Genomic DNA, 17,921 nt, shown 5'->3' with positions numbered 1-17,921 from the left:
ACTGAATGTCTACATTAAAAGAAAATAAATATCTATAATCAATAATCTAAACATCCATGTTAAAAAAAATTAAATATGAGCAAATACAAACCAGAAAAAAACAGGAGGAAACAATACAAAGTAAAAATCAGTGAAATAAAATGATGAAAATAGTAGAGAAAATCAATGAAACCAAATGCTGATTCTTTGAGTAGATAAATAAAATTGATAAAATTCTAGAACGACTTATCAAACAGGTTGAAGAAAAAGAATATCAGAATTAGGAATGAAATAGGGAACATCACCACAGATAGTACAAATATCAAAAGGAAAAGAGAGAGTAATATAAATTACTTTAATTCAATAATTTAATTCAATAGTTTGTTATTTGAAATATGCAAGCTATGAAAATTCACTCAGGAAAAATAGCTAAAATAATTAACCCTAGATCTGTTAAAGAATTTGAAGTTTTAGTTATAAAGCTTCCCACTAAGGCAACTAATGGCACAGATGACTTTACTGGCAAATTTTACCAAACATTTCAGGAGGAAATAATACAAAGTCCAAATAAACTCTTCCAAAAAACAAAACAGAAAGAAAGAAGAGAAAAAATGAGGGTTATTATAGACTGAATGTTTTTGCCCCCCTGCCAAATAAATATGTTGAAATCCTCAGCACAATGTGATGGTTAGAAGGTAGGACCTTTGGGAGGTGATTAGGCCATGAATGTGGAGCTCATGACTGAGATTAGTGCCCCTGTAAAAGTGACCCCAGAGAGCTCTCACTTTTCCTGTCACATGACGTGACTTGCCACCACAATGAGAAACCCACCATCTCTGAACTAGAAAGTAAACCCCCCACCAGACACTAAATCTGCAGGTGTTTTGATCTTGGACTTCCCAGCCTCCAGAACTGTGAGAAATAAATGTTTGTTGTTTAAGCCACTTAGTCTATGGTATTTTTGTTTGAGCAGCCTGAATGGACTAAGGCAAGGGTGTATTTCTTCCCAATCATTTTATGAGACCAGCATAACCCTGATACCAAAACCTAAAAAATATGTTAAAGAAATAAAAAGCCTGCCCTTCCTAAATAAAGATCCTTAAAAAGTATTAGCACTTCAAAGCAATATAGAAAATGACAATATGTCATAATCAAGTGGAGTTTATCTTAGCAGGCAAGGTTATAATTTATCATATCAATAGACTAAAAATAAAATCATCTCACAAAATGCAGAAAAAATATTTTTTTTGAAATTTGACAAATTCAAAATTCATGATTTAAAATAAAAGTAAAAAAACTTGGAGAAAACTAACTATAGGAGGGAACTTCCTCAACCTGATAAAAGAATTTATAAAAACCTTGCATTATTGTATTTTACGTGAAAAAATTAGTGCACTCCCCACTCCCAGATCAAGAACAAGGTAAGGATGTTCACTTTCCACTTCTATCAAAACTGCACTGGAGGAGCTGGCTGGGGCACTAGGCAATTACAATGAAATAAGAGACATAGAGATTGAAACAGAAAATACATAACAGTTTTTATTCCCAAATAAGAGGATTTCATACTTATAGAAAATCCTGTATAATCTACAAAAACCAACTAAAGCTAATAAATGAGTTTACCAATATCACAGAATATAAGATCGGTATACAATAATCAATTGTATTTTATCTACTCAGAATATCCACTTAGAAATTTAAATTTTTCAAACTATCATGTATAATAGCATCAAAAAACAAAATAATTAGGAATAAATTTAACAAAATATATGCAAAATTTGTATGCTTTTGGAAACAAAATTATTGTTAAGAGAAATCAAAGATCTAAATAAAGAGAAATATTAGTATGTGTGCAGATCAGAAGACTTAGTACTGTGAAGATGTCAATTTTCCCTAAATTGATCTTTAGATTTAATTAAATCCCAATAAAATCCCAGCATGCTCTTTTGTATACACTGACAAGCTGATCCTAAAATGTATCTGGAAATGTAAAGGACTTAGAATAGCCAAAATAATTTTGAAAAACTTCTAGAAGGAAACATAGAACATATTTGCAAACTTGAGTAAGGGAATGATTTCTTAGGACACAAAAATCATGATCCGTTTAAAAAAAAATGGCCAATTGGATTTGATCAAAATTTAAAATGCCTACTCTGTGAAAGAAACTGTTAATGACGATGAAAAGGCAAGGCACAGAGTGGAAAACATTTGCAAAACACAAGCTTTAGAAATCAATAACAGAAATATATATGGAATATCTAGAATATATAAAGAACTTATATCTAGCTCTTATATCTAGAAAACTGAAGAACTCTTACAATTGAATATTAAGCAAAAGATTTGAACAGACACTTCACCAAAGACTTAGGAATGGGAAATAAATACATGAAAAGACTCTCAACATCATTAGTCATTAGGAAAACACAAAGTAAAACACAGTGAGATACCAGTATACATTTATTAAAGTGGCTGAATTTTTGAAAATGGCAGTGAATGTCAAATCTAGCAGAGATGCTCAGCAACTGGAATTCTCACAGATTTCTAGTGGGAATAAAAAATGGTATAGCCATTTTAGAAAGCAATTTTATTATTTCCTATTAAGTTAAATATACTCTTACCACATGATCTAGGAGTCCCAAATCTATGTATTTTGCCCAGGCAAAATGCAAACACATCCACTCAAAGACTTCTACATTAATGTTTATAGCAGCTTTATTCATAATAACCAAAACTGGAAACAACCCAAATTTTCAACAACTGATGAACGAGTAAACAAATTATGGTACATCTATCCAATAGAACACTCTCATTAAAAAGAAACAAGATCCTGATACATTTAGCAACATGGATAAATTAAAAAGAAACAATTACTGATACATTTAGCAACATGGATAAATCGCAGGAGCATTATACTAAGTAAAAGAAGCAAGACACCAAACACTACATACTATATAATTTCCTACAGCCCTCTGAAAAGGAAAAAATTATAAGGACTGAAATCAGATCAGTGGTTACCAGGACCTGGGGTTAAGGGGCAGAAGGAATTGGGGGTGCACAGTTGTTATAGTCCTGTTCTATACCTTCATTGTAGTGCAGACTACATACTTTCCACATTTGTCATAACTTAGACTGTATACTTTAAAAGAGTGAATTTTGTGTACATAAATTATACCTCAGTAAACCTGACTTGAAAAAAAAATGTTAAGAAATCTGGGATACTAATGCAGGCAATGGCACTTGAAGTCATGTTGGTCTATTTGTGTGTCTCCTAGCACTGTTTTGAGGTTAAACATTATCTACCCACCCTCAATCCCTTTGTCAGTTGGATTTGACCAAAGGTAAACACAACAGGAGATTTTGTCAAGGAAACAGAGTGAAATCTCGGTGTGTATTTCATAGGTTCTCTCCCCTGTACATTGCTCTTGACTGGCTTATCCCTTGATGGAAGAGCAACTTCTGCCCGGCAACTTTCTCTGTCTACCCAGACCGCTCTATCTCTGGGTCTCTGTAATCACATTTAACCCTTCGGGATTAGGGATAACTGGCTATTATTGGTTCAGTGGACTGCACTATCTTTTCTGTTTCCTCTACATGCTGCCCTCGTTAAATTCAAATTACTCAATTTGAATGTGAATGTGCCTTTTCTTTTCTGCCAGAGTCCTGACTGATACAGAGAGCAGCATTCAACTCCTGGTCCCATCACTTTAAAGCTATGAGCGCTTAGGCTATCCATTTCACATTCAACCTTAGTTTTCTCATCTGATGTATATGAATAATAATAGCTGTTTGGCAAGGTTATTAGAGGAATGAAGTAATGCTATACTAATTGAAAAAGTTTTCATTAATATTTTCTCCCCTGCTCATCTCAGTCTCTCCCTTCTATCACTAATTGTTTCTCTTTCTATTTCTTCATATACTCCCATTTGTACTCTTTTTTTTAAGATAACAGAATTTCTCTACTATGTGTAAATGCCTAAGTAATTTACAAAGGGGTATATAATGTGCAGAAGCCTGTATAAATGGCTTAAATGTACCATGGTTATGTTCCTGGAATAAACTGTTGCTATTTCTACTGCTGCAGAACAGTTAAGTCAAATTTTTGAATTAGGTCAACAAAATCCACAAATAGGGTGGAATCTTTGGACTGCCTAAGCAGGGACAGATCTGGAATAAATCAGCCACAGATATCACTTGTCAGCATGCTGAGGGAAGCATTTCAAAAAGGGTAGAAGGTACGTCAAGAATATTGGCTTCTGCTAGCATTATGATGCATCCGTTAAATCTATATTGAGAGTTTTCCATCATGTGGATTCAAGCTAACATAATCGTTTTATGGCAGTAATGTCTAAACAAGAGTCCACAATTAGGCTGTATTTTTATCTTGACTTGTGAACTATCGCTGCCAACTACTCAAATTTCAAGCTTGTTGAGACATATGTTATCCCTGGAAACCCTTCATAAAAATGAAGCATTTTACTGTCCCACCAATTCAAGTGTGCTCTGGTCGATTCCCCATCTAGATCCAAATTAACCATGTAATAGTTCCTACACTAGTGAGTAGTATTTTAAATGGCTTTTTAAGCAAAACCAAAAAGAACAAATTTATTTCTATTTGTGCAAAAAACATAATATGGTTTGGATTCTCTTTTCTAGCTTTTTAAATAGTGAGATGGAATGAAGTCGTGGGAAAATAACTGGATATGAAATTAAGAACTATATTTGAAATCTGGCTCTGCTACTACTTCTAGCTGTGTAATCTCAAAGTCACTTAATTTATCTAGCCTCAGTTTCTTTATCTGTCAAATGGGGATCTACTGGTGAATCAAAGGAGCTCATAATGATCTAACAGACTACCGTTAGGACTTAATAACGTTATTTGACAATTTGTGTACGTAAGGTTACAAATATAATTAGTAGGAAATGGGAATGGAGGAAACTTTCAGACAGAGGCAGAAATCTTTTGGTTAAAAGGAAATTAAAATACTGGAGGACAAGAGCAAGATAAGAATGATTACAACGTCTGCATTTATAGCCCACATGTCACAGTTCAGTATTTATAGTTTTGTCAGTGACTGCCTTCCCAGGATAGCAATGTTAATTACGAAGTAGCTGTCGGTTTCACTGACAGAACGCTGTTCACCTGACTGAGGCTGAAACTACTCACCATTTCCATAGATAATCATTTAATTTAAGGGTCCGAAATATACACCAATAAATCAGTGTGGGGTTCTGATAATAATTTCCCTAAGTCTTACTTTGAAATACCCTAATGATTTTTTAAAACAAATCTTGGTGCATTTTATTTCCCAAATATGATTTGTAAATATCAGAGCTGGAGTAAAACCTCAGGAAGAGGTGATGACTCTAAGAGTAAACACAATACTAAATGTATACTTAAATTTTCCAGAGCCCAAACTCCCGTTGCCACTTAAATGCCATGATCAATGCAATAGATATAATAAACATGAAGAGGAAAAAGAGGAGAGAGAGAGAGAGAGAGAAAGAAAGAGAGAGGCTTGGGGGAACGTTCAGTGGAAAATCTGTAGAAATGATGTAAGAGAAAGGAAAGGCAGGGATTGGAGTAAGGGGTGTATAACTGAGACTATAAAAACTCAGAGAGAAAATTTACCATCAGGGCTGAGTTTGGGAGAAACTGTGAGACAGGACTCTAAAGTTGGAATCTCCTGACTTTTCCACAAGGTAAGTTAAATATAAAAGCTGATAAAGATTTAGTTTTGTTTTTTCCTTTTAACTATTTTTAAATCTTCACATACTTTTTAAGTGTTTTGATTATATCTTGATTTTGTTAAAATTAGAAATTTTGTTTGTGAGGGGTAATATTTTCATCTCTAAAATGAGTAGAAAATCTAAGAAGATAATTTTGTAATGAAAAATTAGGGTGGAGCTAATTGTTTGCCCAGACATTTCGTATTTATTACATTTTTTTTTTGCTTTTATTTTCCGTTTCAAAACAAAGAGAAAAGGAGCTCAAGATAATGATTTTATATGTATTTTAATAGCATTCATTTTGCTTCCATCAAAGATGTTCCAGGTTAGGAAATTTTTAATGCACAAAAGAGACTTGCTTTTAAAAACCTAGGTAGAAAAAAAATTTTTTTTCAATATAAAAAACTATGTAGGAAAGAAAGTTTTTAATCTTATCTTTATTTCTATCGAAATTGGAGCCAAAGAAACATCCTAAATAAGTCAAATTCTATATTCTTTAAATCTGAAGTATCCTCTGTTTTCCTTCTTATAAAACTCAAATATGCAAGTATGATATTAATAACAGCTTAGAGTAGACTTATATCATGTCTGTTCTTCAGTATTTGGAGTGCTTTTGCTGTTAGATGATTGAATTGAAAGTTAATCTGAAACATATATTTGAGTTCTCTTTAAGAACAAATTTAAAATTTTGTTTCAGGTTTTGTTCTGTGGAAATAGTGTACACTCAGTAAATTCAGTTCTAGCAATGCAAACAATTGCTCCTTCAAATTACAATAATAGATTCTATAGATTTAGAAATATGATTGTTTGTTTCTGAGTTATCCTTCTAGAAATTAATTTTAACAATGATTTGTGATGGTTTTAATAAACTATAGAATTGATAATATTATATTTAGTGGTCTCCTCAAAAACATCAGACACATTTTGTGTTTTCTCTTTACTTTGGTACTATCCTTCAGCAATCATAGAACTTTTCTAAGGAGAGCTTCCCGTAGATAAGAATTCAAGTCTCCTCTTTGTAAGTAAATTGCACTATGGCTTCATTCAATAAGTTATTTAAGGTATTTAAGGTTGGCATTTGCTTTCTCCCCCTTATTTCATAGAGTTTTGAGTTGATTCTTCTACCATATAATGAATCATGGGCAATAGAGAAGCTGATATGTTTAGTAGAGTAGGTTTGGGGACCTCAGGGATGTGACTTTAACTTATTGTTCAAATACCTTCAATGATTTAAATGTCTGTATAATAAAATTAGATTAATTGAGCATGTTTAAAGGAATAGAATTCAAAGAAAGCAATCCCAAAATATTGCCCCAACTCTGTCACTACATAGTTGTGCCACTTCAGGCAGGGCTTAAATACACAGTAGGGCTAAATAATATTCTATTATTGAAAGAGAAAAAAGAACTAGAAATGCCAGGATACTGCATGTCTGAATGACCTGACGAAGCTCCTATATCAGCAGTTCTCCCTGTATTAGAGAATGAACACCCAGTATAAGAAAATCTTGAGGCTAATCTTTAGACATCATCTAAATTAACCTCCATGCCAATATTTCATCTTCTGTGATCCCTACCCACCAGACCACTTTTGCTTAGATTCAGTGGTGTCATTGGAGGAACACAAGCTTTGGAGTCAGAAAACCAGTCTTCTAATCTCAGTCCTGACTTGAGCAGCTTTCACTCAGCCTCCTGGGCATTCCTTCTCCCCTCAGTAACACTGGAGTAAGTGGGGATACAAAAAGTGAGCACAGCTTCTCCCCTAGCCCTAGACACGTCTCTAGCCAGGTCACCTCCCTTGTGCCCGGAGATCTCTCTTACTAGAGAGATCTAATTTAACTGAGTTCGCCTCTCCTCTAACCCATTCTCAGGGTACCTCTCTGCAGCAGTGGAGAGCACCGCCTGCCAGGAATTGCCTGCTGCCTTGGGTGGTTTGAGCTAGCTGTGGCCCAGCGTTGCCCCTTCTCCCTTATTGATGCCCCATCAGCTCAGACCTCAGCACCGAGCACCTGCTCCCTCCAGGAAAAGCTCCTCTGCCATGCCTCACCCTCTTCATCCGTTTTATATCTCCCCTTCATCTCCTCTCCCTTGGGCAAGTGAATTGTCTCTGAGCCTCACTCTCTTCATCTATCGAGGGTTTCGATTTGATGATTTCTAAAGAGCATCCCTTTCCTTTCTAAGATTCTATATTCCTATGACACATAAATCTCTAAACATGTAAAAAAAATGCATTTTTAAAATATCATCCAGCCCACCACCAGCAACTTAGCTGCTAACCCACAAAGTCATAGCTGTGGTCCCCCGTGGTCCTCTCCATGGTCATCCCTGTGGCCCCACGGTGACGGTCACATTTCCCTCAAGCTCTGAGCTGTCCATCCACACCAGGACTCCAAAAGGGTAGACAGTGATGTCCTCTCTCCCTCTTCACAGCCCATCCCCTTCCAGCTGCTCCCTTGCTTGAGTAAAGTCTAATTCCTGTAACAAAGTCCTTAATTCCCATAAAACCTATGGCAGCTCTGCTTCCATGACACAAATCTAACTATGCTATATTGTCAATATTACAAAAACTATGTGAAAATCATGATTCCAACAACATAATCCATGACTTTTTAAAAATTGAAATCAATAAAGATAGCTTATGAACTATAAAATAAAACATACATTTTACATATAATTATATTAAAATGCAACTAAAAATTCACTCTTGTTAATAAAATTAGAGCTTGAAGAATAATTATGTTTTGAGTATTACTGAGATACCTTCCCTTGTTTTCTTCCCTTGTTTTCTTCCCATTAGGATATTCCCTATAGTTGTATGCTAATATTTTCATAGAAATATTATGGCTGAAATTAATGATAATGTGTAATATATTGTAACACCAAATGTTAGAGTGATTGACACTTGTAACTCTTTTTGGTGTAATTTCCTTCCCCCACTCAATATTACTTTATTATATTTTATTGTGTATCACTGTCATAATTCTAGATTTTAAGGACTAATTTTGTTCTTAAAATGAATGAGGACAAAAACAAGGTTTTGGTTTTTTCCATAACAATAAAAAAGTAGAAACCTTTTGAAAAGTTGTCATATTTAGAAGGCAATATCAGGATGATAGCTATTATTTATGGAATAACTACTTTGTGCCAATCGCTTTACCTGTTTTATTTCTAATCCATGTAATAGACCTATAGACTAAGTCTTTGCCACATTTTCCTGATAAAGATATTAAACCAAAGAAGCTAAGTAACATGCCTAGTCAAGGGTCATACTAGGTCTCCATAACTTAAGGGCCAACCAACCTCTTTCTACTAAATTACTTTGTTGTATTAGAAAGTATCGACACATTACCAGGAGTTAGGAGACCAGGATTTTAAAGTAACCCAGGTTGTGTCAGTTCATCTATTAAAAAAAATTGAATTATATTTTCCATATAGATCTAACGTGACTATTATGAGGATGGAAGGAGGTAAACGGATTTCAGAATACTAAAGGACTTGTAAAAAAAAAAAAGGTTATTTACAAAAATTGTACTTAAAGGAAACGGAAGCGTTTTAGAAGAGTCTGCTGTTGCAGGAGGACATCCCTGGCAGAGCGATGGTTGAGGGGCTTCTAGGCTATGAGCAACTGGAGGACAGGGAGAGTGTCTATTCACTTTTACGTCCTTGATAGCTGATATACAGTGTATACCTAATAAATGTGTCCTGTTAGTATAAAATTTATATTTTGGTCTTTCATTTACAGTTTAAAAAATATTGTTTCATTGATTAGATTGGCTATTTGAGTATAATTAAAATGTAAATAGATATTTTATTAAATATTATATATAAGAACAAAGTGGGATAAAGGGTGAAGGAGGTGGTGATAGTCCATATTATGTATGCTGAGGCATATATATGTGTATATATATATATGCCTTATTTATCTGCATTTATCCAACTTTACCCTTTGAAAACAGCCTTATAACACATAAAAATTGCCTGTGTATCAAATGACCAAGCAGCACGTCATGGGCATGTCTGCCATAGTTTTAAAGATACGTGTTTTCCCCTTTATTAAACATTAGAATTAAACAACTAATAGCCTTAACAGAGTTGTATCCAATCATACACAAAGTTCTCTTCTATTTCTAGGTGACACAGTTTTATATCAAGAAACTTGTAATAATTCAAGGATCTAAGCACAAATTAATGTTTGGTAAGGAGAAATCTTGAACTCTACTGAGACAATTATTGGGGAATATTGATGCATGTCCCTTTCATTAGAATGAGAATTTGTGATGTGAAACATTAATAGACGTACTGGGATTCTGGCATGAACTTTATCACATATTACTGTAGGTATAAAACTTGGGCAAATCTCTCTCCTTGTCTAAGACTGGTTTTCATGCCAATAAAACTGGAATGTTAATATCTGACCTGTATTTGTGTTTACGACCACATCAGGCTGCTTCATGCATTCATTCAACATTCAACACAATGCATTCATTCATCCAAAGTGTGGACTCCATACAAGACATTCTGTTGGGTGCTCAGATACAATGGTGAACATGACATAGTTTCTATCCTCAATGAGATTACGCTGACAACTAAATACTTTCTTAAACGTACATACCTGGGCTTTTTAATAATGGGATCTTCCTTTAAAGTGTCATTGTAGATTACTTCCTTCTTAAATTTTTGCAAGGAAGATGCCAGCAGTATGATTGAAAATTCCAAATAGAATAAAAATAGAGATATTTAACAACAAGATTTTACGATTTTGGAAGGCAATCGTGTCTGAAAAAAGAATGAAAATGGTGCCAAATAGAATAAAATCAGTTAACACATGTATACTAGTAAATTATGGTTTTTCCCGATTTGTAGCATTCAGGGAAAGTCATTTTCAAATGCAGGTGTCTTCCACATTAAGAACACCTCATCCATAAACATTTCACTTTATAAGCAATTTGTTTTGGAGATGGAAAAATGTTTTATACTTCCACAAATAGGTTGTGCTTGAAGGAGTATGAAACTGAGTGTCTGAAAATGTTAAGTTGTTGTTCTGGCTTTTCTTCTAACTGGTTTAGTGACTTTGGAAAATTTCCTGCTGCTGATTGAAGAGCAATGAGAATGGGAAAAGAACACATTCCTGATATTTTAATTAAAAAAATAAACGGGAAATACTAAATTCGTCTGTCTCAATTTGCACCTTCCTTTCAGGACCATACCCAAAACTTAAAGCAAAATGCCCATCACACAATTTACTGAAAGTAACAAATTTCGCAAAGAGAATTTTAAACAAATGGCGACACACCATGAGTATAGCTCACATGTAGTCGTAATTCAATTGTTCTCGGATGAAATCTTCAGTGATTTTAAATTTCTCATTTGAGTTTATAAGGATTGGAAACTAATTCCCTACTTCTAAAGTTCTGAGTGCCATAGTCTCACTCAGTTCTCTTGTTTGTGGAGCCGATTTCACCAAAGCTGTGGAATCACAGCATCAATATAGAAGAGAGCGCAAAATCCTTGCCTCTGCTTTCCAGCCGCAAGTGTCTCAAGTACCTGGTTGCTTCAGTCATCAAAGAAAATGAGAAAAACTTTAAATACCCTGTTTAAATGTCATTCATTGAAATATAATATCAAGATTATAATGTCAAACTGTAAGGTATCCTCTCAGTTTTTTAACATAAGTTTTGCACATTGTCTCTATAAGTGGCCTGAAATTCCCTAGGTGGTTGTTGAGTATAAGCTTTATTTGTCCTGGAAGAACTTGGCTTCAGAGACTTGCCTTCAGCTCAGCAATAATTACTTTTATACCATGTCATTAATCTTTCCACGTACTTTATAGTTTACAAAATGTTTTCATGCGCAATTTAGAGTTCCCACTGAAAAATTTTTACCTATGATATAATAATAAGAAAAATGATGCAATGTTTTTATACAGATGAATGTATATCTTTATATATTGTTAGTAAATAATATGAAATAAAAAATTAAATACTTTTATTGCTCTTAATTAACAAACCTAGGCCAAATCCATAATGATTTGTGCTATTGGTAAATTAATCACATAATTTTAAATGAACTAAAGTTAATTATTAAAATTTTGTGAATTCATAACGTGAGTTTTATTAGATAATTTTGACAGTTTATGCATCTCGCTCAAGGTCACCAGGCCAATAAATAGTACAGCAAGGACACTTATCTCTATGCTTCTGCTCAATTCTGAGTTTTTCCTCACCATCACAGAAATGATCTTCTTATGCTGAATACCTATTCATTGACAAAACGACTTTCATTTTTAAGTATTTATTAGTTCATCTAAAGAAGATTTTTGTAGTAACATTATGTGTAAATTATATGTATATATGTGAGTGTATGTGATATTTGGTGGTAATTTCAGATATCTTAAAATTCCTATTACCAAAAATTCTTATTTTTGTATCCACTAATTTTTTTTGTATCTACTGATACTAACATTTGTGATTTATTTAAATAATTATTTTACCTTGTGAAAATGTTTAAATGATGATTTTACCTTGACAGACAAATTGTTAACTCTAAATGCAGGGGAATAGGAACTCAATCAAATCTTTAAAATTTTCCATATTAATTATGTAATTTTTAAATTTTTTTATCTGGTAATACGTTAAATATTGTACCATCCTTTCTTTCTCTGAGAGTTATAATTGCCTGCTATGACATTGGAATTTCAGCTCCAACAAATTTTGTTTTGAAAGTGTGGGGGAATTGAGCAAAGTGACTTAAACATGATGAGGGAAAAAAATTGCAAATAAATAGATATGCCATATTTCATCCATTCTGATGCACATTTAACATTTCTGAAATTAGAATCAGTCTTACACTTGAGCATGTCATAATTTAGTTGGTAGTGTTTTTTCTTTCTTAAAATACCATTTACAAAATGGGATCTCTTACCCGAAATAATATCTTACAATTAAAAATGTGGGGTCCTCTCCTTTCAGCTAGAAAATTCAAGATGAGCACATTTATGTCAAAACCTAGATTCAATCTTACACGTAGACTCCAATGATTTTGAGGGACAGCAAAAAGCATTTCCTACCTAAATATTCACCAGTTATTGTCATCTCCTACGGTGTCTGCACTTCCAACAGAAAAGAACCATCTTCACCAACAGACTTTTTAGAAGCTAGAAGCAACTTAGAAATCAGTTGGACCAGCCCCATTTTATTTTGCCTACAGAGAGAAGTTTTGCCTAAGGTCCAACAGTGAAATAGCCACAGAGCCAAGGCAGAACCTTAGTCTCACATTTTCTATATCAGGTCTTTTTCTATTACAGTGAGCCACACAGACTTTGTGTTAAGCATTGTCTCTTTTAGGCTCTCTTTTAAAATAAAATTAAAAAATTATAGTTACTCTGGAGTTAAAACAAAAAGCATTTTGTTCCTAATGCTTTTCTCTATTATGAAAAGGGCCTTGGGTGACAATAACTTATGGGGCAGGGTAAAGGGTATGCTGAAGAACTTGCTCTGTTTTATAGATTTACTGAGAAGCCAAGCTGCCTCATCTCTTGCCTAGAAGACATCGTTTTCAGAGAAAGAAGATTCTTGGCAGGTGCACATGGTCGTTTCATAGTGTCAGAACTAGGGGCCCTTTACAACACAATGTGCTATACAATGTGCTAATATATCTCACTTAAATGTCTGCTCTGTCAAAGTGTGAAGAGAGGATTAAAAAAAAAATTGAACTACGTTTTAAGTCCTTTATCTTTAATGAATCCCTTTATTTTTGATTTTTGTTGTAAATAGGGGTAGGTAGAGTCTATTTTGAATTATTTCCAGTTAAGAAATTAGAGTAAATAAATATTTTCAGAAGTTGTCAATATTCACCCCAAACTCAGTCTTCTTATGAGTGTCTAATGGTTAGATCTAGTACCCATAAGTCAGTACTTATTGTTCAAGAGACATTTCCTCAATCATCTGAGTACTTTGTTTTTCTTCCATACCAGTCCTCAAAGGCAGATGGTTTAAAAGTTGAACTAGTTATAAAGTACATTAGATCAAATACTGACTAATATTGCTTCTCTTTTTTAGCTTAATCCTCTCTTACTCTAACACTTCCCCTTATTTTTTTTTTCCCAGATCAATGATTCTCAATCCTTTTGTCCAACCCACTTAATAGATTTTTTTCACAGTAACAATGCCTCATTGCAGCACTGATTCTCAAATAACGCAATCATCTTTCTTCATTTTAACAGATTTGTCATTTAATTCTGGTTTAAATATAGTGAAATCAGTTACTTTACTACAGAACTTTCAGAGCCTTTATTATGTCAATATGACCTGTCACTGTTCTAAAGGAATATATAATATATGTTGTTTCCCCAACTTAAATGACAAAACTTCACACCTCCCCACCTTGCTCCCTCTACCACCACTCCAGCCACAGAATGGAAGATCCATTCCAGATATAATGAGTTCTTAAATATGAAGTCTTTTATACAAAGATTAAGATGTTACACAATAGAAGGGGTTTATTTATTCAATAGTATTACTTAAAAAGTGAAAGTGCATACACATAGTAGACCAACTGGCTAAAAATGAAATACATTCCGACTCTTTTAAGGCAGGTCTCATGCCCACTGTCTCTTTTAAAGTTCCTCACTACCCAAAGGAATATTATTCAAAAAATTACTCAATAAAAATTACTGGTGTACTGAAAAAATTGCAAACACATCCACTTTGTTGTATTCACACAATGAACATCCTTTGAGTGTTCTTTCTGTGATCTGGAGTGTACATAGGGCTGAGCAGATTTTTAAATCATGGGCTATATTTATCCACTATCAACAAAATAGGGAAATGGAGCTGAACCTAGTCTTTTCCTTCCCTCCCCTATAATTTCCTCTGTTTCTAATTTTGTAGCAATCAGTTTCAACTAGTTAATCAAATGTCTTTTGTGTGGCAGGTGCCAGGGTGTTTGTTTTCATTAGTGTACCAAATGCCATATTTAGGAACTTGGCCTTTGGTTAACTCACTACAAGCATGGCTTTAAACCATTAAATGTGTGTATTTAAACTCAGCATTTATTTTTACATCTCCCTATCCAAATAATCAGGATGTGGTTATCTGTAAGATGATACATTATGACTTTTTTCCTACATACACCCAAGCATAAAAATATAGGCTTCAGCCATAATCATCAATATTATAAACACCCATCATCCTGTGCCATTCATAAGATCGGCAGAGATGAAGAGAAACCTGGTTAGTAAAATGTGCATAAAAATAGTTAAAGGAAATCCACATGGAAAGACTTATAAGACTGGGCAATTTCATACTTTGTAAACTGTTTTTAACGTGATAAAAAATGAGGAAGAAAAACATCACAATTGTAGTTTACCTTTGAATGGGAGAGCTATTTTTTTTAAAGAGAGATATGCCAGCAATATGAGATAATTTTTAAAATACAGTTATGACTTTAATATAGCTTCCTTTTTGTTAAGGAAAGTGAAAGAAGCATCAGCAAAATCAGAAGGAAAATATATGATTCAGTGGCTGACATTCTAAAGGAATAGGCAATACAGTTCTGGGTTCGTCTTTTTACCGGATAATGTTGCATTCCTTTTCGTTATTTTTCTACTGTCTCAATTTAGAGATACAATCATGACTTATTGGGTGGGTTTTTTTTTATATTTACCAAAACACTGAGCTCAAAGATGAATTTGTCAGGATTAGAACACAGAAAGGATGAAATACAGAAAGGATGCCCTCTTCCAGAAAGGATGAAATACAGAGAAGCAGCTAGTGACTGACATTATGTGACAAAATTCCAAAATAGATCAACTGCAGGCATCATGAAGAACTAGTTGAGACTACATTATATGCAAATTAAGATTATATTTCACAAGTAAATGTAATAGACAAGGGTAAAATATTCTATTTCCATTTTAAGTCTTAATATACATGGCTAATACAGATGCTGCTCTGTTTATATAACACATGTATTTGTCTATATTCTAGCACTGAAATATTTAGTACTGAAATCTATACTGAGGTTTCACAGTAACAATATTTTTAGAAAGTGTCATAAAGAAAATCTTGGATCACACCAAAGAGAATGTAGTTACTAACGAAATATTTAGTACTCCCTTATATATGTTCTTTTCACTTACACATTATAAACACTATATGAGATTTTAAAAAAGGGTATACATGAATCAGTTATACCATCTCAAAGCTCCTCTGAAGTAAGAATTACTCCTCACTTCACAAATATGGAAAATAAAGCTCAAGTAAGTTGAATGATACATACCCAAGGTCACACTAATACTAAAGCAAAAACAAGACAAAAATCCGATTCTTCAGATCCATCCTAGCATCCCTTTTTTTTTTTGCTCCCAGCAGGTTTCCAAATGATTTGTTAAAAAGGAAATAGAAGTTTACTGAGATTTCTCATTCGTAAAAGATAGACTGGAGGATTTCCCAGTCCATACTACGCAGAAGGCAAAGGCAAGCCCATTCTGTTGTAACTCACAGCCTGTGACCGTCTCTCTGTCGGACAGGGCTTCCCCCCCCTTACGAGAGGCCACACTGGCAGCCAGCAGGCCTGATATAGACCATAAATAAGCTTTAATTGGATGTATAGTGGTATGTAATATTTTTTTTAAATGTGTAAATGACATCTTTGTAGTTACCACAAATGTTAATATTTTGACATATTTCCTTATAATATATATAGATAAAAATTCGATCCCTTAAGTTTCCTCATATTCTTATTTACTTCCCACTCGCCCCAGAGGCAATCACAGTCATAAATCTAGTTCCATTCATGTACATGTATAGATTTCAAAATATTTCCAATTTAGATAAATGGTAGCACATCGTATGTATTTTTCTAGAAATTCTAATTTCCCTCAAAACTGTCTTTTTGAAATCTATGCATGTAAATTCACATAACATTTAGGTCATTTGTTTTAAGAGTAGATCCATATATATTTAAGTCATTTGTTTTAAGTCCATGGCATGACTATACCTTAAACAATAAATCCATTTCTCTTGAGAAGGGTACTTGGGTTGATTCCAGTTTTTTACTATTATAAATAATGAGGCTATGAACTTTCAGATACATATATCCTTATCCAGGTGGGCCCATTTTTACTTGTGTGTCTATTTTTAGAATTTTATGTGTCAGAGTTATTTAAATTTTCAAAATGCTAATCTTTCTATATATCTGTTGTAAGTATAGTCCATTTTGTAGTTTGTCTTTTATTTTGTTTACTGTAGCTTATCATACAGAACTTTTCAATTTTGACATAATGAAATTTGACAGCATTTTCTACAAAGAATATACCTTTTGAATCTTGCTTAAGAAATCCTTACATATCACAAATCATAAAGATATTTTCCTATTGGGTCTGTGGTATTTTCGATATTTTGAATTTAAATCCTTTTAGACATAGCACATTCTCTCTGGTTCACCACAGACCTCACCAGGCCTTATTCTGTCATACCTGACCAATTTTATGCATTTCCCCTTAAGTATGTGAGTCTGTAATCCCTAAATTAGACAGTCAAACAATAAACTCAAATTTTTCTCAGACTTGGGTTACTCTGAATGAAATTATGATGATAGCTGTATAACACCAATCTATTTTTCCATGGAAATGAAACCTTGATAGAATTCATTCTGGGAGATTGACAGATTGTATTAACTAGTAGTTAAGTTTTGAAAAGGTGCGTTGCAGCATATAGAAGCTGAATAATATGGTTTATCATCGGCATATAACAAGCTGTATTGGAGTTTTGTTTTCTATCTTTATGTGCCAAGCTAATAAAGGTTAACCATGATGTGTGTGCCCCTTAGATGCTGGACTGGAGATTAGCAAGTGCACATTTGATCCTGGCTGTGACGTTGATGTTGTGGAGCTCAGGCAAAGTGCTCTCAGTGGATGCAGCCACAGAGGTAATGGAAACCCACGTAAGGGACCCTATATGCTCTGTATGAACATAAGTCATTTCTACTAATGTCAGAAGCAGGTGCTGCTACAAATGGGGAGATGGCTTGATAATACAAAATCAGGGAAGTCAGCTTTTTTTTTTTTTTTGTCATGTCCTCACTGTGGAATCAGAGAAAAACAGGAAATAAAAAAAAAAAAATTAAAAAAAAATGGAAAACTGGAAGTAAAAACAAAGATATGCATTCCTTGAACAAAAATAAAAAAAATCATAAGAAAGAATTTATTTTTATTTC

The 17,921-nt window shown here is 33.7% G+C and overlaps 1 protein-coding gene across 4 annotated transcripts in view; it reads left to right on the top strand.

Moving 5' to 3' along the window:
- The first annotated feature begins 5,620 nt into the window (after window positions 1-5,620).
- Window positions 5,621-17,921, top strand: part of OSTN (osteocrin) — a 39,897-nt gene continuing 27,596 nt past the window's right edge. Inside the window, exons 1-3 of one of the 4 annotated variants that reach the window (XM_033123314.1) lie at window positions 5,638-5,679; window positions 6,666-6,724; window positions 17,535-17,633. In XM_033123314.1, the coding sequence (XP_032979205.1) occupies window positions 17,535-17,633 (99 nt within the window). In that variant the 5' untranslated portion in view covers window positions 5,638-5,679; window positions 6,666-6,724. Of the gene's footprint in view, window positions 5,680-6,665; window positions 6,725-9,836; window positions 9,901-13,215; window positions 13,284-17,534; window positions 17,634-17,921 lie in introns of those variants that run through there. The other 3 variants (XM_033123297.1, XM_033123287.1, XM_033123307.1) reach the window with 3 other exon arrangements.

This window comes from Rhinolophus ferrumequinum, chromosome 2 (genome assembly GCF_004115265.2).
Source record: "Rhinolophus ferrumequinum isolate MPI-CBG mRhiFer1 chromosome 2, mRhiFer1_v1.p, whole genome shotgun sequence".
Lineage (NCBI taxonomy): Eukaryota > Metazoa > Chordata > Mammalia > Chiroptera > Rhinolophidae > Rhinolophus > Rhinolophus ferrumequinum.
This window is presented reverse-complemented; position numbering and strand designations above follow the sequence as displayed.